General features: G+C 41.0%; 1 protein-coding gene across 1 annotated transcript; it reads right to left on the bottom strand.

Moving 5' to 3' along the window:
• Positions 1-8,099: 8,099 nt before the first annotated feature.
• On the bottom strand, positions 8,100-19,983 carry meox2b (mesenchyme homeobox 2b). The gene is made up of 3 exons (XM_080018701.1): positions 19,267-19,983; positions 15,371-15,543; positions 8,100-10,717 (listed from the first exon to the last, which is right to left on the bottom strand). Exons 1-3 carry the CDS (start codon positions 19,751-19,753, stop codon positions 10,499-10,501), a joined length of 879 nt encoding a protein of 292 aa, XP_079874827.1. The 5' UTR covers positions 19,754-19,983; the 3' UTR covers positions 8,100-10,498.
• Positions 19,984-21,143: the final 1,160 nt, after the last annotated feature.

The following is a 21,143-nucleotide window of genomic DNA, read 5'->3' as shown; positions in this document are numbered from 1 at the left end:
GTCGTTCCCGTCCCAAAGATCGCCTCTCCTGCCTGCCTGAATGACTACCGTCCGGTGGCCCTCACCTCGGTGGTCATGAAGTGCTTTGAGAGGCTAATTAAAGATTATATCTGCGCCTCCCTCCCCCGCACCTTGGACCCATTGCAGTTTGCGTACCAGCAGAACAGATCCACGGATGACACGGTCTCCCAGGTACTGCACACCACGCTCACACACCTGGATGGCCTGAAGGGGGCCTATGTGAGATTGCTGTTCAGCGATTATAGTTCAGCTTTCAATACATTTACATTTACATTTACATTACATTTAGTCATTTGGCAGACGCTTTTATCCAAAGCGACTTACAAGGGAGAATAACATTCAGCTACATTGCGACAGAGATTAGTGTAACAACAACATTGGTGTAACAATAAATACTGCAAGGTGGTGCTAAGTAATTGTAGATTAGGACAGGAGGTACTCACTGAAGAGCTGGGTCTTCAATACCATAGTCCCCTTTCAGTACCATAGCTTTCAATACCATAGTACCATAGTACACACATGACTGTGTGGCCAGGTCCAGTTCCAACACCATCATCAAGTTTACTAACAACACCGTTGTCGTGGGCCTGATCACCGACGGCGATGAGAATGCCTTCACGAGGAGGTGACTGACCTGTCACTCTAGTGCCAGGACAACAGCCTCCAACTGAACGTCAGCAAAACGAAGGAGCTGATTGTGGACTTTAGGGCTGGAATACAACTGAGGACGCATGCACCCTTGGTGATTAATGGGACTTCTGTTGACAGGGTGAGCAGCTTCAAGTACCTGGGAGTCCACATCACAGAGGATTTAAGATGGACTTTACAAACAGACACTCTGGTGAGAAAGGCGAGGCAGCGTCTTTACCACCTCAGGCAGCTGAGGAAATTCCGGGTCTCGGTGAGGATCCTCAAGTCCTTCTACTCTGGAACAGTGGAGAGCATCCTGACAGGCAACATCACTGCCTGGTTTGGGAACTGTACTGCTCAGGACAGGCGGGCCCTGCAGAGGGTGGTGCGCTCAGCTGAACGTACCACTGAAGCTACACTCCCCTCCCTGCAGGACTTATATACCAGGAGGTGTAGGAGCAGAGCCCGCAGGATCATGAAGGATCCTCATCACCCCAACAACGGACTGTTCCATCTGCTGCGGTCAGGCAAGCGCCTCCGCAGTCACACAGCGAGAACAGAGAGACTGAGACGGAGTTTCTTTCCGCAAGCCATTATAACTGTCAATGCTGACCTCACCAGGGGTCCTCACTGAACCACACGAATAGGCTCCACTACCTTACTGTACTGTTGTATACTGTGCTGTATATCTCACAAACACAACCTCACTTTATTCACATACCACTTTAATGCACATACAGTATGTGTATATACATCAGCCTATCCCATTTACATAAGTCCATCCCATATACATAAGCCTATTCCTTTTATCTATTTTGTACCCCCACCCTGCATTACCCTTGAGTTCTTATTTTATTTTATTTATTTTATTTTATTTTATTTTATATATTTTTATTTTATTCTATAGTATACGACTTACTGCATTACGTTTTAGGAATCAGTTAGTTAGTCAATAGAAATTCTTAGGTAGGTACTGTGTTCAGTCTAGTACCGTATTTTCACGACCATAAGGCGCACCGTACTAAAAGGCGCAGTCTCAGTTATGTGTGCCATTACTGTATTTAACACACACATAAGGCGCACCGGATTTTATTCTATAGTATACGACTTACTGCATTATGTTTTAGGAATCAGTTAGTTAGTTAATAGAAATTCTTAGGTAGGTACTGTGTTCAGTCTAGTACCTACATATTGTACATATTGTGTGTAATCACCGGGTGCATTGCATTGACATTTCACTGCATATATGTATGAAAGTATGTATATGTATGTGACGAATAAACCTCTTGAATCTTGAATCTTGAATGTTAGATGGTTACTTTTAGGTATAATGATAGAGATGGTTAAGTTTAGGTATAACATTAGAGATGGTTAAGTTTAGGTATAATGTTAGAGATGGTTGGGTTTAGTTATAATGGTAGAGATGGTTACATTTAGGTATAATGTTAAGATGGTTAAGTTTAGGTATAATGTTAGAGATTGTTACGTTAAGGTATATTGTTAGAGATGGTTAAGTTTAGATATAACATTAGAGATGGTTCAATTTAGGTATAAGGTAAGAAATGGTTAAGTTTAGGTATAATGTTAGAGATGCTTAAGTTTAGGTATAATGTTAAGATGGCTAAGTTTAGGTATAATGTCAAGAAGGTGAAGTTTAGGTATAAGGTTAAAGATGGTTACATTCAGGTATAATGTTAAGATGGTTAAGTTTAGGTATACGGTTAAAGATGGTTACATTTAGGTATAATGTTAAGATGGTTAAGTTTAGGTATACGGTTAAAGATGGTTACATTTAGGTATAATGTTAGAGATGGTTACGTTTAGGTATAATGTTAAGATGGTTAAGTTTAGGTATACGGTTAGAGATGGTTAAGTTTAGGTATACGGTTAGAGATGGTTAAGTTTAGGTATAATGATAGAGATGGTTAAGTTAAGGTATAATGTTAGAGATGGTGAAGTTTAGGTATACGGTTGAAAATGGTTCAATTTAGGTATAATGTTAAGATGGTTAAGTTTAGGTATAATGTTAGAGATGGTTAACTTTAGGTATAATGTTAAGATGGCTAAGTTTAGGTATAATGTCAAGAAGGTGAAGTTTAGGTATACGGTTAGAGATGGTTAAGTTTAGGTATAATGTTAGAGATGGTTAAGTTAAGGTATAATGTTAGAGATGGTTATGTTTAGGTATAATGTTAAGAAGGTGAAGTTTAGGTATACGGTTGAAAATGGTTCAATTTAGGTATAATGTTAAGATGGTTAAGTTTAGGTATAATGTTAGAGATGGTTAAGTTTAGGTATAATGTTAAGATGGCTAAGTTTAGGTATAATGTCAAGAAGGTGAAGTTTAGGTATACGGTTAGAGATGGTTAAGTTTAGGTATAATGTTAGAGATGGTTAAGTTAAGGTATAATGTTAGAGATGGTTATGTTTAGGTATAATGTTAAGAACGTGAAGTTTAGGTATACGGTTGAAAATGGTTCAATTTAGGTATAATGTTAAGATGGTTAAGTTTAGGTATAATGTTAGAGATGGTTAAGTTTAGGTATAATGTTAGAGATGGTTAAGTTTAGGTATAATGTTAGAGATGGTTAAGTTTAGGTTTAATGTTAGAGATGGTTGAGTTTAGTTATAATGATAGAGATGGTGAAGTTTAGGTATACGGTTAAAGATGGTTACATTTAGGTATAATGTTAAGATGGTTAAGTTTAGATATAAGGTTAGAGATGGTTAAGTTTAGGTATAATGTTAAGATGGTTAAGTTTATGTATAAGGTCAGAGATGGTTAAGTTTAGGTATAAGATTAGAGATGGTTACATTTAGGTATAATGTTAGAGATGGTTAAGTTTAGGTATAATGTTAGAGATGGTTACATTTAGGTAAAATGTTAAGATGGTTAAGTTTAGATATAAGGTTAGAGATGGTTAAGTTTAGGTATAATGTTAAGATGGTTAAGTTTATGTATAAGGTCAGAGATGGCTAAGTTTAGGTATAAGATTAGAGATGGTTACATTTAGGTATAATGTTAGAGATGGTTAAGTTTAGGTATAATGTTAGAGATGGTTACATTTAGGTAAAATGTTAAGATGGTTAAGTTTAGTTATAATGTTAGAGATGGTTACATTCAGGTATAATGTTAAGATGGTTAAGTTTAGGTATACGATTAAAGATGGTTACATTTAGGTATAATGTTAGAGATGGTTGAGTTTAGTTATAATGTTAGAGATGGTTAAGTTTAGGTATAAGGTTAGAGATGGTTACATTTAGGTATAATGTTAGAGATGGTTGAGTTTAGTTATAATAGTAGAGATGGTTAAATTTAGGTATAAGGTTAGAGATGGTTACATTTAGGTATAATGTTAGAGATGGTTACATTTAGGCATAATGTTAAGATGGTTAAGTTTAGGTATAAGGTTAAAGATGGTTACATTTAGGTATAATGTTAGAGATGGTTAAGTTTAGGTATAAGGTTAAAGATGGTTACATTTAGGTATAATGTTAGAGATGGTTAAGTTTAGGTATAAGGTTAGAGGTGTCTACGTTTAGGTATGACGTTAGAGATGTTTAAATTTAGGTATAATGTTGGAAACGGAACCTTCAAGTATAGCAGCGGCGAGTGCATTCTCCACCCAGCAATAGGCGGACTCCTCCCCAAACAACCTAACCTTAACCCATACATACAAACTTCACCACCTAGTCACCATCTAACCATTACAATGAGTAAGAATAAATATTCCTATTTCTATGGATGAGGAAAACTAGATTGTGTGTTATCCACCTTGAGTGTTCTAAAGGAAAAAAAGGAAGATGAAAAAAAGAAAAAAAAGACGGAAACAGCTGTTTCCACGCGTCTGCTTTTTGCGGCCTTCTGGAATGTTCACCGTGAGCTTCAGAGCGGGACACTGTAAAACAAACAAAAAAAATTGATCATTGGCTGGCTTTGAGTGAATAAAACCTTAAAATAAGGATAATCATTTTTATGCCCTCCACTCTTAAAAAAACCATTTCTCTTCTTGTTTGAAGAAGAAGTTTTCCAGAAATTTCTCACACCATTGGTAGATCATTTAACATGATTCCAGTATTATTACAATTAATTTTTAAATTGTTTTACATCAACTTTACATCGAGTCCTGCTGTGGCTTCGGGAAACAGCGGTTTATGGGGGAACAAGAAAAACATCCAAGGCAATGACAGCGGGCGGCACTTTGGCCGAGGAGAGCCGGGATCAGTGGTTCTGAACACTGGAAACCAGGGGAGAGACATGGAAGCTTTTTGGAGCAGGGAGCCACATGAAACTCGGTCGCTCAACCTGGTCAACTCATAATGATAGAAAACGGCATTTTCCTTAAAGCTGGTTGGAATATTTTAGGTTAAAAAAATTAAAAAGCTTGACATAAGTACAATTTCTTTTTCTCCACATGTCAACAAAGCAGTGGGTGCATTTAGCAAAAACATATTGGAAAGGGAAAAAAGTTACCAATGGGGAGATCATTTTACTTAAAAATAAGACTTCTGATAGAAATGATCTGATAGTAATTATCTGGTAGAAATGATCTCATAGTTTTAATAAAACAGTGGGCAAAGCCTTGTATTCTCAAAATATAGAAAAACATTCTTTCTTTTTTCACAATCTGCCATTCTCTTTAAAAAGACAAGACCATTTATTTGTTTTAAGAATACAATGTTTTGTGGACTGTGTTTATAGAGTACTTAACATAATATATATGGATATAGATATAGATATAGATAAATTTAACAAACAAAACATTACATTTATACAATGCATACAAAATAATACACATATTTAAACAATACATTTATAATAAGTAATAAATGTATACTATTTTTAATAATTCATAATTTCTTATTTCTATCATAATTTATTTATTTCATATGTTTTATGTCTCACCCCATTTGCAGATATTTTTGTTTGAACTATTTATCATGATTTTTTCCTTCTTTTATGACATACATTTTTTGCAGCGTGTGCATTCATTTGCCACCCTCCTGCTGTGAGTCCACAGCAAGTCAGTTTTAAAAGATTACACTCTCTGAGATGAAACCGAGTATAAACCACGATAAAAAAAAAAAAAAGTCACTGCAATGATTTATATACCAGAAAGGCGACACCTCTCCATGCTAATGCCACAGATGTCACCACTAAAGAGTTAGAAGAGCAGCTAATTAAAATTGATTATAGTCATCATTTTAAGCTTTTTTCCTCTGCAAATCCAATATAATATTTTATTTTCCACACAAGGAAACCATCTGTACTCCTGTTGACAGATTATTTTAAGATTACATGGAAATAAACAGTTGAGCAGTTCTAATGTCACATTGGAATTGATATAGGTAATTAAATTATGGGTAAGCTTTTAACAATACACACCACTTGGCATAGATTACACAATACTTTACTAATCCAAATGGAGGGAAATTGATTAAGTCAAGGAAATCCATCATTTTGAAATCTGTCTGGTGCGCGGAGTAGCATAGTCTTGCATCTACTACAACCATATCCCATTGAATTCAAGTTCACGTTCAAATTCAAGAGAATATTTGTCACATACATATACATACGGTGACAGGGGCTTATTAAAATTTCTCAGAGAGATGGTTCATGGTGTGGTGTTGGGTGTGGAGATAACAGCATGTAGGGTAGGTGGTGACAGCCCCCCATACCTTGCGGGTCGATTCCGACAGCAGACAGGACAGGTCTAAATGGTCTTGCAACGTTGCCACAATGCACACAATTAGGAAAATATGCGCAGTCCATTTGCCACCTCAAATTGCGCCGGGACTAAAAATGAAAAGAAAAACGGCCCCTTGCCACATAATGGTCCATTGGACAGATGTCGTCCATATTTCCAGTAGCTTGTGGACTATGGCATTTGTTATTTGCTTTCGACAAAAACTTGCAAATGGTGCTGTTGCCCTCACCGACCCAGAGTCTCTTTCAAGGTGTCTCCCTCCCAGCCTTGTGCTTATGGAATAGGCTCCAGCCTATTCCACCCTAACCAGGAGTATGGTACAGGAAATGAACGTTTTGAACATTTAGAAATTGGACCTTGACATCAGTTGCCGTTGCGATTGAACTGTATCTGTTTAGCCTGTGACTTAAAGAAAACGACTTTACATAAAAGAGAACATCCATTGGGACAGTGCAGCATCGATGAGTGAATCCACAGCTGGGTCTCAAAGCTATAGGCCACACAGGAGGACCGTTCCAAAAAACCTTTCATGCTGCCACAATCATTTTTTGTCTATCTGACAGTTATTCTAGCAGTTATATATACTTTGGGTACTTTGAATGGTCTTCTTCTATTGATCAAACTGCCATAGCTTAAGATTCAATCATTACCATTTGAAAATGTGTCATAAAAGGAATCAATATGCAATAATATAGGTTCGGGTAAGAGTAATCAGGACCCTCTCCGTGACCATAGGAACAGACTACACCGCTTGGACACTTATTACAAATTGCCAATTTTGTAGAATACAAAAATGAGATACAAGATTTGAAGACAACGGCTTCACAGCGGTTTTCATTAGGGACATATTGAATTTATTGCTTTACACATTTTGGTGTGATGCATTGCTCTGAAATAAATGGTGATGGTTAGTTGCGCTATGCACAGTACAGGAGTCGTATCTTTTTGGTAAAAATGAAAACTGTCGCTTGAATATCACAATAATATTGACGGGTTGCACGCTGACTGTGCTAGCTCAAGGCAAGGCTGCAGCGGGGATCAACTAGCCCAGCTCCTGTGAAACTGGGAAAATATACCTCACAGCAACTCAAAAGCTGAGGGTTTTTTTAAGCAATACATGTTACCTCTTTACAGTATGTTGAGCAAAAAAATTATAATTTCCCATGAAATTGGAGCATCCCTTTAAGAAACAACAACGGTATATTATTCGATGTGTGTGTTTTATTTTATGCATGTTCTCGGTTTGCATTCGCTTATGGCTTCAACATGGCTCAAATTCTAGTAAATAAAGCTTTAGGTAGAAATGGAACAGCTGTCATTCATGTTCCCTTGTCAGTTCATTGGAGGGACTGTAGCTGTAGTTTCCTGCATTTGGGCATTCAATGTAATCTCGATTATAAACGTAATCTTCAAATTACGCGAGTGTGAAGACAACCGTTTTCATTGGCCTCACATTCTGTTTTTGCGCCTGATTATTGAAATAAACACGTGTCAGTTTATTCTTCACAGATGATGATTATCCCCCTTTTATTTTTTTTAATCCAAGTCTGCTAAAAAACTGAGAGAAACCCAAAGCACACACCTCCAGGGTAGATGTTCATCCTAAAGAAACTCAGTTGCCCAAGAGGACAAAATGAAACTCTTTACAAAGCAAAAACTGTTTGTGAAAGTTTGTTTTTGCCAGTGAAAGTGGTTCAAGGTACTGTTTCCCCACATTCACAACCTGGCCCCGGCGGACGTGTTGACTTGTGATAGTGGAATCGCACAATATCCGCATAATATCACTGGAGGTATGACACCACAGTGGACACCATCTATCAACACCAGTGCAATGTGCCGCAAATTACGCTAAATCATTTTGTTGGAGAGGTCTAGCTGGAGAGTCTGATCCCAATGTGGAAAAGTCTTTAGTTGGCGCTGTTGCTCTTGGCATGGCACGCCGTAATGACAACATCAAACTTCCTGCTAGAGGAAAGCCCTGTCCCCCAAGGGGTCAAAGTGGAGGGTTCATCCAAGACCAAAAGTTACACAGGCCAGACACATTCCTAAACACACCAGGGCTTTGAAAGAAGAGCAGTCCATTTAAGTGAATTATAGCAGGGGAATAATTAGATATCCAACTTTCGCAATGGCATTTTCTCACACTGTTGAAGCAAAGTGTTCCAACACCCAGAATAACGGCAACCGCATTCTGTTCCTGATGCATTGTGGGGCATGTGGTTCAGGCACTTTCAATAAGGGCCCTTGTAAATCAGAACATAATTGTCACACCAGACCTGCAATTCAGGTACTGCAAGGAACCTTTATTAGCTTCAGGAGATCTACATAAAACTTCTACATAATCACCTTGGATAAAGATTTTGAATTCTTTTCAATCAAGCACGCTATTGTACTTGTACGGTTGTGCATTGTTTCCAACGCATATAAAAGGAATGGTCCAGTTTTTTTCTGGGAAAATGTGCTTTTTGTCTGTCTTACCCAGATACAGATGAGAATGTCAAGACCAGTTTCATTCCTGTGTCCACAACCGAGACACTGATGGGCTACATGCTAACTGTGTTAGCTCAATGCATGGCTGCAGATGGGATCAACTAGCCCAGCTCCGGTGAAATTAAGGAAATATACCTTCCAGCACATCAAAAACAGAGTTATTTGAGCAATACAGTACATCTTGCATCTTCGAGTATCCCTTTAAGAAACACTATCAATGGCGTATTCATTTGTGTGTTTATTTTATGCATGTTCTTGGTTTGCATTGGCTTATGGCTTCAAAGCGTGTGTGTGTTGATCCCCCGTTGGTCTCTTTGGTGCGGTTTGCTTCTGGCGGGACAGATTCATCATGTTGCGTTTAAACAGCTCTGTCAACCATAAAGGCCTTCAAGTCGCTTGGCAGTTACGACAAGCCCTAGTGAGCGCTCATTCATTCTCATTCATTATCTTGTCGAAAATAGACTATGTCAACCCCGGGACTGGTGTTTCCGACCACTTTGATCAAGACAATGGCGTCTAAGCCAAAGGGCCTAATCGAATACATCTTGCACGGAGACCGAACGCTGGGTCTAGATTTGAACCGCAGCCCGCCTACAAATCCAACGTCCACCATGTGTTCCTGCCTGGGGGATGCGGAAAGCCACAATAATGCTCAATCCAAACTTGAAAGTTTCAGAATAACTAGCGGCTTGTGTACATTGCAAAAAAATTGAAATCTTAACAACCCAGAACATCTTAAAGATAAACAGATTGTTATTCTTTTTTTTCTTTTTTTTTGTACATTAATAGTCTAGGATTGTGTAATGGATTATTCTGTTATAGTCAGTGATAGGTTTTTTTGGTTCAAGAAATATTAAGTCAACTTTTCTCAACTCATGGGCAGATCATTTGGCTTCATTCAAATATTATTTTCTATATAATACTTCAAATACTTTACTTTTTTTTTCCCCCAAAATACCACTCTACACACTTTGATGCACCCTGATAGAGAATATAGATGGAGAATATATAGAGAATAAAATGTAAAATTATTTATATCACGTAAAAAATGTAGTCAAGTATTCATTAATTGTCCAAGAATTCCCAAAGACATATCTTTAGATGTTCAGATTTATTTGGTTTGGAAGCCAATTCCAGGGTTTTTTTTTCAGTGAATCGTTTAAACTGACAAAAGGATGAACAGAAAGATGCCGACCATTGCTCATTGCCTTAAATTGTGATGCGAAAAATAAATACAGAAATGTACGTCCAGGGTAAAATCTGTGGGTACATCTACTTTCCTTCTTTGGTATATCTTATTTAATTAGTTCAGTAGAATTTGATTCAAGCAAATCCTCAACAGTGCAAAATCGAAGTTTGTAATTAATGCAGAGCATCTTTGGAATGTTCACCAAGTCAAATTTTAATCCCACTGTAGGCGGGCTTCGCTCACAAGGTTTAAAGTCTGTTTTAGGGTTGCCATTTTTTTAACTTGTGTAAAAGTTGAACTCGTCCAGTATTATTATTTTTTCACTCCTGCTCAGTCCGTCCTCTTTCCCGCAGGGACAATGTTTCAAAACGGCCTCTGCTGGCGGAAAAAAACAAAACGAGGAAGCGCTCTTGAGGAAGAGGAAGATGAGGAGGAGACGAGTGCGGCGTCGCTGGGTGGGTCAGGAGTGGGCGTGCTCCGAGCTCTGGTCGCTGTCGGGACTCTCCTCGTGGCCAGGCGAGTTGACGGCGCGGTGAAGTCCCGCCGCGCCAGAGAACTCAGAGGGCAGCAGCGTCCCCTTTTTCGCGTCCACCAGTTCCTTGTCCTGTGCCACTGCCCCCTGTTGACCCCCTTTGACCCTCTTCCACTTCATCCTCCTGTTCTGAAACCACACCTTCACCTGAGTGGAGACAAAAACGTCAGCCGTCAATCGGGATTATGTGTGCGACGTTCCAGTTTGTTCGGAAAAAAACGTTGCTTGTGCCGTGGTACTCAGAAAAAGCAGAGAGGTACGCGAATGAATGTCTTCTAAGAAATCCTCAAAATGAACGAAATGAATGAATGAAATGAGTGTTCATGAATTGATTCAGGATTCATTGCCTCTGCACGCTCGCAGTTCACGGCTCTTTTCGTTTCGCGAATCTCGGTGAGTCGAGATTCGGACTAAGTGAATACCAGTGTGCCTGGCTGCAGTAACAGAATCGCAAATTAAACTAACGAAAAACGATTTTGCCAACTACTTAGTAACCTCAAATCTTTGTTCGCTATGAACGATTAATTCGCTGTGAACGAATCGTTTGCTATTCACGAATCGTTCAAGATTCCTACTCAAAACATCAGTGACTATGCATCTTTATAGTGACCGGAACAAAATGAGTTTAATAAGCACAGTGATTCACCACTTCCACCAAGAGAACATTTTTAAAACTTCAGCAAGGCTCAGCCTCAAAAAGGAAAAGCGTTTACAATTTATTTTGCTGAGGCCCGGTCGCATTTTACTAACCAAGCGCACTTTGGGGCGAATTCAAAAAGAATGGACTGCGGCCACTAATACCCTCTAAGCGTCCAATTCACAAAAGATATCGTGCAAATGATATGTTAGCGCAAACACACCCATAAAGTTTTGCAGCTGAGTGCAATTTGCCCTTGGTCTGTGGCGTCTGATCAAAATGATCTATGTGACAAAGTAAATCAGGGCAATGCATGCATAATACCTCATTTAAAGACGCCCATTTGCGTGGCAGCGTAGTTAGCAATGCATTTCACTGTTTCCGGGTGCTTTGTGAATTCGACGCTTGCTTTTTCTGTAATTTGGGTCGGTTTAGCGGATGCGAGAGCCACGCGATCCCTTTGTGAATTCGCCCCACAGTCTCGTTGATAAAGGTACCCGACAAAGAAACTTCACAAAAAAGAACCACCAAAAAAACATTTCCCAGAAGGCGACTGTCTCTGTACCCAACACGAACAATGAGTACAAAACAATGAGGAAATGAACCAAAGAAGCATGTTGCAGTCGTACTCATCACCTCTGACATAGCACATCATGTGATGTTTAGAGCAATTGCAGAGAAGGGGAGGTCAGCGAACGGTTGCTGAACAGGTGAAATACATTGCACTGCCACACACAACCTCAAACCACTGTACCTTTTAGTTTGTTTCTTGTTCGGAACTTATCTTTATTCCCAGAGCTGCTGTATTGTGGCGCTTTGAGCCAAACCATTTGGATGTTTGCGGTCCTGACGGTTCATGTGAGGAACTGGCTGCAATTGGCAACCGCGATAATCCTCAGAGGCGGCGACGCATATGAACAAATTAATGAATCGCACAAAATGATCCAGGATCTCCGCCGGCTAATATTGGCATGTGTTTTCTAAAGCCCCGTCAAAATAACTCTCTGAGTCCATCTCCATCAGGAAACCTCACACCTCCCTCAATTTGAAGCATGTTTGTGTGTGTGTGTGTGTGTGTGTGTGTGTGTGTGTGTGTGTGTGAGAGAGAGAGAGAGAGAGAGAGATTTACGGGCTCAGTGGAACAGGCTCCTGCCAGCTCAGACTTCTTGCCTGCTCACAAGGCATGAGCTCATCCAAACTCCCAAGGGTCACATCGGCTCATTTCAACTGGCAGCAATACGCTGCAGGATCAAATTGTCATCAGTTTAGATCAGTGCGGTTCCACATTTAATGTAGGCAGAGGGAAGACAGGTTTTTTATTTTGTTTTTGGGAGGGGGGGTGAGCTGAGCATAATTGTGTAAGACTTAGTTCTTATGCGATGAGTCGCCAGGGCTATCTTATTCCAACACAGTCAGGTATGTGCTGATGTATGAATCACAGCAACCCCCCGTCCACACCCCACACCCCACCCACACCCCACCCACAAACACACCCCATTCCCTGACAACTCCAAGGCTTGGTCAGTATTTGCGTCTCCGTGGCGATGATTAAGCTTTTGCCTTAAACGGAACCAAGGACCGATCTGGGTCCCAGTCAGTCTGTCCACCTACCCGGACTCCAACACACAAATCAACAGTCTCACACACACACACACATACACACACACACACACACACACACACACACACACATATATTATGTATTTATATATATATATATATATATATATATATATATATATAAATATATATATATACACACACACACACACACACACACACACACAGTTTATACCGTATATGCCTATTTACCACATTTGCTGACTATCACCATGCCCCTGATTTATTTTAGGATGAGCCATACAGTGGAGTGCTGCTGTACACACCGGCATGTGTAGCTTGTTTTCTTATAAACAGCCTAAAGGTAGCCACACCCAACACGCCTCGCCGCCCATGTACACGAAAAATAATTCAGTTTCGCTAATAGAAATAAAAGCTGCCTACAGAGCGAATCCTGTGGTTTGTCAAATGTCCTTACTTTCCGTTTTCTTGTATCTTGTGTTTTCTTTCTTTAATATAGTATGCTATGTGCAAATAATGTCCTCTTTTAGGTGTTGGACCACAGGAGTAGCTGTTCCGCTCGCCAGCTAATAAGAGTTCCAAATAAATAAATTACGAATGCAGCAGTGGGAGGTGGAAGACAATAATAGGGGTGCAGAAACAAAATGGTTGGCCGGATCCAAGACGGACCCCTGTACACACACGCATACAGATTTATTGGACGGACATTGGGAAACATTTGGGGAGTCAAGTCAACACGGGGGGAAGGGAGTGCTGAGGGACCAGTCAGGAAGACCTCTAAATCGTGAGTGGGTTTTCTTGGCCGTGGCCACAACGGTCGGGCTCAGCCAGACAATTCTCCCGAAGCGCCGGTGGGCGTGGACAGAGTTTTGTACTTCCTCAAATATTCTGTTTGTGCTCATTCTAGCGATGAAAAGTTTGACTCACATAATAAATTTGGCTCTACTGTATGCGAGTGACTCGAGTGATTCGATTAAATGAAATTTTATGACTCTTCGTTCATTTGATTCAGTTTGTGTAACGACAGTCAAGCACTGTGTTGTGAATGGAATTTCCACGAGAATCATTGAATTCTGCCAAAATTACTTAAGTTGGAATGCAAGGTGGAAATCAATGTGATAATTCATTTGAATGCATAATTGCATATTGCATAATGACATAATTCATGTGTATTATGCCAAATGCCTTCATACTTTCTTCACATTCATTTCATCCTCAGTGATTATTCTTTGTGCGCGAGTAGAAGATTTGTTGCAGGGCTTGAAGCACATATACGAGACTCGCGTCATTGCCTCTGCTTGGGGCGCATGCGAGACTCACGACTCAGGGCTCTAGGCTGTTTTTGTTTGAGATTCGAGTCTCAGTGAATGCCTGCGTGCCTGGATGCACTTACCAAGTCGCCAACGGAATCAAGTCCTATATAGGAATAGTTCACTATGAACTTATCGTTCACAGGTTTTGCATCACCGGTCCATTCTAGATGCAAGGAAATCTTCAAGACCTGGGTTCATGCGGGTATGAATTTGTATTTGCTGAGCAATTGCTATTGGCAAGAGATTGCACATCCTGATATGCAATTATTTTCCCTTTGAATGAAGCACTAAAGCCACACATTAAAATACCCCCATAAACTCGCTGCAAGAATCAAAGAGCTGGTTTGGGCACATTTTGGGCACCACTAAAACCTGACTAAATACATCAGACCGACTTTGCGCCTGTGAAGACTTTTGAAAGGCCACATTCCAGCCAATTTCACGTCCTCACTCAATGTTTCAGAAATTGTGACTGTGGTTTGACATCAAACTTCAGGCGCTACCAAGGCCATGACAACCAGTGATACATAAAGCATATTCTCACCAACACAAACTTGTGTAAAAAGGGATAATATTCAGTGATGTGTCAGAAACGTGTGCCAGTGCCTGTGGAATCGACTGCCAGAAAATAAGAAAACACATTTGGTCACTCAGAAATGCCAAAACACTAGAGATGGCCTTCAACTGTTTCCAAACGCTTTAAAAACTCCAACAGGAGACAGCGAGGGGGTGTGCTAGCTGGGCTCTGCCACCTCGAAAAAAAATATATACATATATATATATATATTATTATTACTATATATATTTCATGCCCAGCGCTGTGTGAGCGCATTAAGGAAAACATCTGGATCCTGACACATCATCAGAGAGTCACTTTGCAGACACAGAGACCCTGCGGCGCTGACTTTTCAAACCGTCTGGGCGGTTTGGAATTGATTAGCCTCCGAGCGTTAGCATGACACGTCCAATCGTTCGCTAATGTCAAAACACAGTTCAGTGGTTACGTCCCGTGAAGCTTTTTTTTTTCTCCTTTTACTCTGAGCCATATAAATCCAGCGTAGCTTCCTGCTCAACGGGGACATTGATAATAACCACAATTATCCGAATTGAAAGTCAAATTACGTTTCACTGTTTCTTTTGGCGGGAAAACGATGATAATTCTGGATGAGCGGATGTTGGATTTTCGCGATATTTGGTATTGAGTGTGTTTCTGGCCCGTTTTTTCCTGGTTAACAAAAGGCCTTTCAACCGCTCGGGAGTGCGACATACTTGTCTCTCTGTCAGGTCGAGGTTGACGGCTATCTCGTAGCGCCGCAGCCGCGTCAGATAGTTGTGGTGCGCGAACTCCGACTCCAGCTCTCGGATCTGCTCCTTGGTGAAGGCCGTGCGCTCCTTCCTGGGCTTGCCGTGCGCGTCTGACTTATAGCTCCCGTCCTGGGACTCTGAAATGAGAAACAGAACATTTTCCAGCCACAGCAGCACATAGTCTTGTGAAAAGAGAAGGGAAGAATACGGTCGGAGGAGGAGGGGTGGGGGTGTTTGATACACAGCAGGGCCCCTGTCTGAAGCCGAAACACAAAGAAAAGCAAAGACAGAGCTATTTGGGGTGCCAGCCGCCCCTTTATTGTGAGGTCATTAGTCTTGCACACTTTAAAAAGGCTGCCACGTGTGTGTGTGTGTGTGTGTGCGCGTGTGCGCGTGTGCGCGCGTGTGTGTGGTGTTGCGGCTTCCGCTCCATATTCCTCTTTTTGCACGAGAGATTTTGCATTTTCCATTGATTTAGTATCGTATCATTTCAACATACCTGTTACAGTGTGTAAGTCTAACGTAAGAATCCGTTTCAAAAATGATTGTCATCATCTCCTCCAGAATGTCCACCTTGGATTTAGCTTCCATTTAAAAAAAAAAAAAAAAAACGAAAAAAAAAAAAGATTCTACTAAAAATGGAAAAACTACCCTGACTGAAGGATGTGGTTCTGCGTTGGAGTGGGGAAATAGGATTTGGGGCGCGTGTGCTGGCAGAGGCCTCCATTTCCCTTCTCTGTTCAATCTGTCAATCAACGCAAACTTTCCTAGCGCCGGCAAACGACACAGGAAAATTAGAGAAGTGACCTTGGCAGCCGCGCACGTCCAATTACACGTCTATTTGGCCTGGCTTTCGGCACAAGTCCGCCCGCCGCTTTGCAAATGGTTTTCCCATGTGTTTGCGGCAAACGTGACCTACAAGCGTCTACCTGAGATTCAAAATTTTTCGCCGGCCTTTCGTCGGCCATTACTCGCGGGAAGGTCAGGCTTCCTTCCCTTTCAACAACACGGGCGCTGGGCTGGCACCGCGTTGGGAGAGTTGGGTCTCATTCCGCTGTGAATTAAGTCCCGCGGAGTTCAGCCCCCGTTCACCCTGGGAATGACCGGGAGAAGTGGAGAGCATTTCGAGCTCATTTCAAAATGAAACATCTTTTATGATTATTTCAACTTTATTGACGGTGAAAATGCGGTAAAATCGCGGTTACTAGCCTGTCCCATTCTGGTGTCAATTAATTAAGTCCGACAAATTAGAGTGTTTAGCTCTCATTTACCCTGGAAATCGCCAGGATAAGCATAGCCCACTATTAGCTAAAGCAATTCCACATTTTTGATCATTATTTTAATTGCTATTAGACAAAGACGTCACCTAAATTTTTACTTCTGAACCAAATGTTGCTTGTTTAACTGAATTTGGCTTTAGCCAGGACCTATAAACATCTTTTCAATGCTAATCGTTGGCTAGCATTGCGCTAACACTCTACCCCAGGCACAGACTGAACTATAGATATCAGGTAGAGCTCGAAACGTCTTTGAGGGAGTTTCTATGATTTTGTGGGGTTTTTTTATACACTTAAATTGGCCATTTTAAAGGTGCTTCACACGTGCGTACAAGATGTTTTGATCCATGGCAACCATGTGTTGATGTGTGGAAATGCAAGCGGTAAAACTTTTATTTTCTCCAGAAAATACTGTGTCATTGCTGTGATTCCTGTTGAAATATAAAATGTATATCACTTATTCGACAACAGTGAATTTTGCGCCAAAATCTCCAGCCCAGCACCAAACTTGAAAAGTTTGATATTCAATGGCTGTATGATGGACCGTCGTTTTTATTATTACTATTATTCTGTTGATAAAGCCAATGGAAACAGGATATTGAAGACTGCAGGGTGGAATCCATCACTGTGTTTAAAGGATAGGGTTTTTGTTTTTCAATGCCCCATAGAATTCTCAAACTTTTACCTTTTCGGCCAGTTTCCATGCACTCCAGTGAGTCAGATGCTTTAGTTCTTGCTTTATGCTTTCAGAAAGATTGAGGCTCGCTCTCTCAGCTATTTCTAAAAGCAATTCCCCATGATATCTGATATTGATATATCTGATATCATGACTGATATACTCACTTAATTCATTTTGCTCGGATTTCATTGCACGGCAATAAAACGAACGTCCATGCAACTTTGTGCAAAACAGTGTTTAAATGGTGTATTGGGGTAAAGACCATAGCATATCCTTTAAGTGTCCGACCACCCTGGTAAGACCTGACAGTATACAGTATAATACTTTATATTGTCCTGTCGTAGTGGATGCTGAGAATTTATTATGGCCGCCGTTGTGTCGAAATGATTCTGGGTGTTTTTTTTTTTTTTTCCTGAAACAAAAGTGCAGCTGTGATAGAAAGGTCTGTACAAAGGCCATAAACAGCTGCCTATCAAAAAAACCCAGGTGTACCTATTGTAAGAAGTCAAAAAGGTGGCCTCCACACAAACTGCACCTGTAGCTTATAAATGCCCCGTGGCTGCTGCACCCCATAAAAAAGAGAGAGTCTGGCTTTGCTTACAAGGTTATTGTAATTATAAGAAAATGACGAGGCTTGAAAAAGATTTATTCTTTATTCTGTTTCCAAATATTTTGTAATTTAACATTATTTCAATTCCACATAGAAATAAATACATCAAAAATCAACCAGATGCATTTATTTATTTATTTTTCTGAAATCGTAAATTTATTGGAATCTTTTTTTTTTCCTAAAGAGGAAATTCATTGCATCAAGCTAACATTAATTTAATAACATAATATAATAACATTATTTAAAATGTGTCCGGCTGTCATTTCATTACATATATGTATGCTCGAGAAATAAACAACTTGAAATCTTGAATGTGATAGCTGAAGGCCTCTGCACCTGTATGGAGATATGTTTTGATCTGTAAAAGACATGCTACACTATCATTAATTTAATGTGCATGGTTCACATTAAGTCTTTTCTTGAAATGCAATTTGAAAAAATTGACATATTTACATCTTTTTGAATGCATAGTTGTATCGGAATTGTGAGTAGAGCAAAATTGAGTTTAATAATGGAAACTGCAACTTTTTAGTTTTTCTCAAAATGTTTAGTACTCCAACAACCAAAAATGACTGTTAAACTTCATAAGGAGTCTATCCACAGAATACATAAAAAAAAAGAGAGAAAATTGTTTCAAAAACGATATTTGGTACAATTTTATGTGTGTTACGCTTCTTGAATGATTAAAACCCATAAACACCTAAAGCTGTGGTATAGCTCACAACCTGATAACTAACTTCCCAAACTACTACAGACAGGAAAATTAATACAACAAAATAGTGATTATAATAAAAAATGGTTCCTTCATTTTTGGTCACTCATTTTTGGTTCCCCAAAGAACCTTTCCGTCCCAATTTTTTTTTTCTTCACTCCTTTGCTACGACACCTGCCTTTTTCTTTAATTGCCTTTAGAATTGACAACATCGCCGTCCCCTCACCTCTGGACCAAGGGGTATGATGAGGTAGGTATGAGGAAGATGAAGCATCCAGTAAATAAAGTGGCTCTCTAAGTCCATGACGCTTCGTCTAAGTCGTCTAAGATGCCAAGTCCATTCTATAATAAATGAAACATCTACATTAATTCTGAATTGAAACGTGAAGGTCCTTGAAGAAAATCCTTTAAGTACCATAGTTTGAGACGAGCTAGTTTTGTACTGCACATAAAATAATCCATTCATCACAAAATTCTGTTAAACCTCTACTTTTTATAACGTGAACACCAAAGAAAGATACTTGTTGGGAGGCATAGATATCAAAAAGGGGATAAGAATTGAGCTCATAACAAAAATCTTACCTGAATTGTCACTCTTCCCTTTACACCTCCTCCTGTCGGGCTTCTCCGGGGGAGAGATAACCAACCCGCCGGCGTCGCCCCTGCCTCCGCCCCCACCCAAACCGTGGTTTGGGGCGCACATGACGTGCGCCGCTGGGGCAGGGGCCGAATCGGCCGACGGCAGGCAGAGGCCGTGCCGGGCGTCGGACGCGGGCATCTGCGGCGGTACGTGCCAGGTCGCTTGTGGGTGCTGCTGGTGCTGTGGGTGGAGGGGCCGCTGCTGGGACAGGTGGCCGCCCCGGTACAGACCCCCACTCTCTGCCCCGGGATAGACGCAGGGAGGCGAGGGACTCGACAGTTCGTGATAGGAGGAGGGCCCGTGAACGTCCGTCCGGGCGCGGAGGGTCAGCGGTGACGGCCCGAACGCCGGGTGCGGGTGGGGGCCCGGCGCCGGGCCATGGGGGCTGCGCAGACACCCGAACAGAGAGTGGTCCATCACACAGGACATCCAACGTCCCAGCCCCCAGCCCCACCACACCGCACCGCTCCTCCTCCTCCTCCTCCTTTTCCCGCCCTTCCTCCTGTTGAATTCACCCGAAAAGAAAACCTCCCAAACAACCGGCAGAGCAGCAAAGTCGCAGAAAGCTCTTGGTAGAGAGAGAATTTTGGAAATCTGGAACTGCAGAAAGACCACCACCACTGCCACCCCCACTGCAGCTTGCCCTCAGACCCTTATCCTCCCCCCCTTCCCAAGAAATTGTGAGTGGTGCTGAAAGCCAGGGCCTCTGATAATCCTGAGCACGCAGACGGCTGCCAGGCGCAGCATGGGTAAACAGAGCGAGAGCCGTGGAGAATCTGGGATGACAGAGTGAGGTCGGCCCAGCCCGGGACCCGTGTGGAAAGGAGAGCGCAGTTCCAGGGAAGTTGTGCGTGAGACGGGAGAGGGGAGAGGGGAGAGGGGGGAGGGTGTAGGGAGGAGGCAGGCACCAGGGTGGCTGGGTGGGGGTTTGATATATAAATATACTGTATATGTAGACATTTATATACATATTTACAGGATGAAATCGGAGATGTAGGCTGTGTCACTGGCTCATCCGTGAGACGTGACGCAGAAACAAAGTTGGGGATTTATTTTGGAGCACGGCTATTCGACCCCCCCCCCCCCCCCCCCCTCTCTTCCTTTCTCGGAACTGTGCTCAGCTGCAGGGTTTTTTGGATACGATATCTGTCTGCTTCTTGGCTTGGCTGTAATGTTTATACGTATCAGCTGTTAGTTAACAGTGTGAAGCGCTGCCCGCGATGAATATCTGTGATGTCATACATACACAATAATTTCTCTGCAATATAATTGACATGAATGACATATCCTGTTATATCACCACATGGTTTTCTTTGCAAATCCTTAGTTACAAACTATGAACTGCAACTATGCTGTTGCCTTTTCTAGAACTAAACTAAAGCAGATCAAAACATGCAATTGAAAAAGCAAGACCGAACTAGAATCGCTTTACTGACGGAAAAGCATGATAGATCAGCAGAAAAGCATAATTTCCTATTATTTCACTTGACACTGGAGTGTATCTCGTACTTTTAGATTCATGAGAAATTTGTTGAAAATGTATAGGCAAAATTTGAAGAATCTGAAGTTATTTCACTTCAGCATGGTAGAAAAGAATGACCAAAAAATAATATTACTATTAATAGTATTTTGCCATCACCAAGAGATTTCTGGCTGAGAGCAATCATGTAATCGTGGCAAAAGTGTTTATAATAATAGTCAAACAGGATAAAAGTTTTCCGATTGAATCACCGCTCTTCCTGTCCATTCAAATTTGGGCTTTACTGAAACTGAAAATGCCACCAATTCCTTTCCGCCCTCCTCCTCCACACTCCGACAT

This window comes from Zeus faber (genome assembly GCF_960531495.2).
Source record: "Zeus faber genome assembly, chromosome: 1".
In the NCBI taxonomy this organism is placed as follows: domain Eukaryota; kingdom Metazoa; phylum Chordata; class Actinopteri; order Zeiformes; family Zeidae; genus Zeus; species Zeus faber.
The sequence above is the reverse complement of the archived record's forward strand: the minus strand, read 5'-3'. Positions and strand labels throughout refer to the sequence as shown.